The sequence below is a fragment of the Pteropus alecto genome, unplaced genomic scaffold (genome assembly GCF_000325575.1).
Source record: "Pteropus alecto unplaced genomic scaffold, ASM32557v1 scaffold335, whole genome shotgun sequence".
Taxonomy (NCBI): domain Eukaryota; kingdom Metazoa; phylum Chordata; class Mammalia; order Chiroptera; family Pteropodidae; genus Pteropus; species Pteropus alecto.
In genome coordinates, this window is record NW_006436757.1 from 768,552 (window position 1) to 770,575 (window position 2,024).

Genomic DNA, 2,024 nt, shown 5'->3' on the forward strand with positions numbered 1-2,024 from the left:
AAGAGTGGAGAGGAGAGGAAGAGTTCCAGTTCCATCCACTGCAAGCATTACCCCACACCCAGCTCCTCTCCGGCCAAAGCTTTACTGGTTGCAATCCCCTCCCATCCCCCACAAGTGCCTGGCTCATCTGCCCTCCCTGCCTCAAGTGAATTCCATCCTTTCCTTGGCCAAAAAGTCTGCTCAGAACTGGCATCCTTTGCCAAGGTTTGCCTGATCACCACCCATCCCTGATTCCTGCCCCCATGCCATGTACTCAGGTGACAGCTAGATACCATTTCCCTATGGGCACTCCCCTGGATACTGTGTATTCTGTCTTCTGCTTTGGACCATGAGCCCATCCAGAGATGACTGCGTGGCAGCCCTGGAGCTCAGAGTCCAGCATGGTGCCCATGGTGAGGGTGTCTGATTCTACCCAGATAGGGAGCCTCAGCCCCCATGCCTCATTTCCAGCACAGCCACCCCCAGGCCTCCAGCCAGAGCGCCCCTACCCTCCCATCTTCCCTTGGAGACCACCTTTTCGGAGGTATGTGCAGAGCAGCAATTGAGAAATTTCTTACCCAGCCCCCACTGCTGTGGATCCAGTCAGCCAGCCTCGTCTCCAGGTATGCCACCATCCACTCCTGCACTTGTCCCACAAGTGGCTCCATCTCCTTGTTGACACTCTCAGCACACAGCGCAGCTCCAAAGACAAAGAAGGCCACAAGGCGGCCCCAGTTGGGGCCCCCTTGGAAGAGTTCATCAGAGACCTGGGTGAAGCGTTGCTGGGCTGAGCCCGGGGTCACATGCAGCTGAGCCGCCAGATCAGAGAAGGTGCGACGGAAGCGGGTCTCAAACTCATCTCCAGCTGCCCGCATGGCTTGGTGCAGCGGGTCAGAAGCTGGGCCCTCTCCGGGACCAGCTCCACAAACATAACCCTTCTGTCTCAGCTTATAGCCTACAAAGTCTGCCACTAGAGCCCGTGTGTCTGGGGCTGAGGCTGGGGTCGCCATCCGGGCGGCTGTAACAGTCAAGGATGAAAGACTGGCATGAATACATGGACCAAGATCCAGATTGGGGCATTTCAGGTTTATCCAACCCAACGAGATAGGGAGAGAGAGGTGGGAGGAAATGCTCAGAGACCATTCGGCCGGGAGAGGCAAGAACGAGGATATTAAGTCATGGTGAGGGCCCAGGGCATGAAAGGCTGGCCATTAAATTCGTTATATGCCAAATTAAATGTAAACTAGTAAATTTTACTTTAAAAATATTTTAGATTCTTTCTTTAACAAGACAACACTAGCTCTATGATATCCCTACAAACTCTGCTCTCCACAGTACACACCTTTTGGCTAGAGAAGAGGCTTAGGACCTCCCTAGAGGTTAAGATGTGAAGATGCTGGCAGAGGCACAAGATGGGAGAGGAAACAAGGTCTGAAGGGAAATGTGGGAGAAGCAAAGGGTTGCCCGGGACAGAGAAGGAAAGGGACACTCACCCAGCCTGGATGGCAGATCTTAGGACCCAGCGCTGGTGGCAAGGAGCCCCCAGCTGAGGCCTTTCATCCTCCTGGCCAGCGTGGAGCCCTGGGAAGGGGAGGAGGATATGAGATAGGCGGGGAAGGCCAGGGATCAGGGTCTGGGCCGAGAAGGGCTGGGGTTACAGCTCCCAGGACCGGCCCCTGCCCCCAACACTCTACCATCTGTGTGGCTGAATCCATGTTTAATGACTGTCCTCCCGGGAAACCCAGGGCCAAGAGCTTCCTGCCGACACCATCTCTACTCCCGGCTCCCCCCAGTGCAGCCCAAAGGCCCAGCTCCTCCCTCACCCCCACCCTTAGCCTATCTCCAACCCCGCCTGCCTGCCAGGTTAGGGATCTCACGGGTCAGGCCGCTGCCGGGATCCGGGCCGTTTCCTGGTGCAGGAGCTGGGAGGGAGGGAGAGAGGGAGGAAGGGAGGGAAGGAAGGAGGGAGGAGAAAGGGGGGGTGGGAGGGAGGGCCCGGCGCCGGGGGATGATGGGGCCCAGAGATGCGTCCAGAGAGAGGGGCG

At 57.1% G+C, this 2,024-nt stretch overlaps 1 protein-coding gene across 3 annotated transcripts in view; it reads right to left on the minus strand.

Moving 5' to 3' along the window:
* Positions 1-1,989, minus strand: part of LOC102881809 (bcl-2-like protein 2) — a 16,015-nt gene extending 14,026 nt beyond the window's left edge. The window contains exons 1-3 of one of the 3 annotated variants that reach the window (XM_025048008.1): positions 1,857-1,941; positions 1,473-1,560; positions 558-997 (exon numbers count right to left, since the gene is read on the minus strand). In XM_025048008.1, coding sequence (XP_024903776.1) covers positions 558-989 — 432 coding nt within the window. In that variant the 5' untranslated portion in view covers positions 990-997; positions 1,473-1,560; positions 1,857-1,941. Of the gene's footprint in view, positions 1-557; positions 998-1,472; positions 1,561-1,673; positions 1,778-1,856 lie in introns of those variants that run through there. The other 2 variants (XM_025048009.1, XM_006913588.2) reach the window with 2 other exon arrangements.
* Positions 1,990-2,024: the final 35 nt, after the last annotated feature.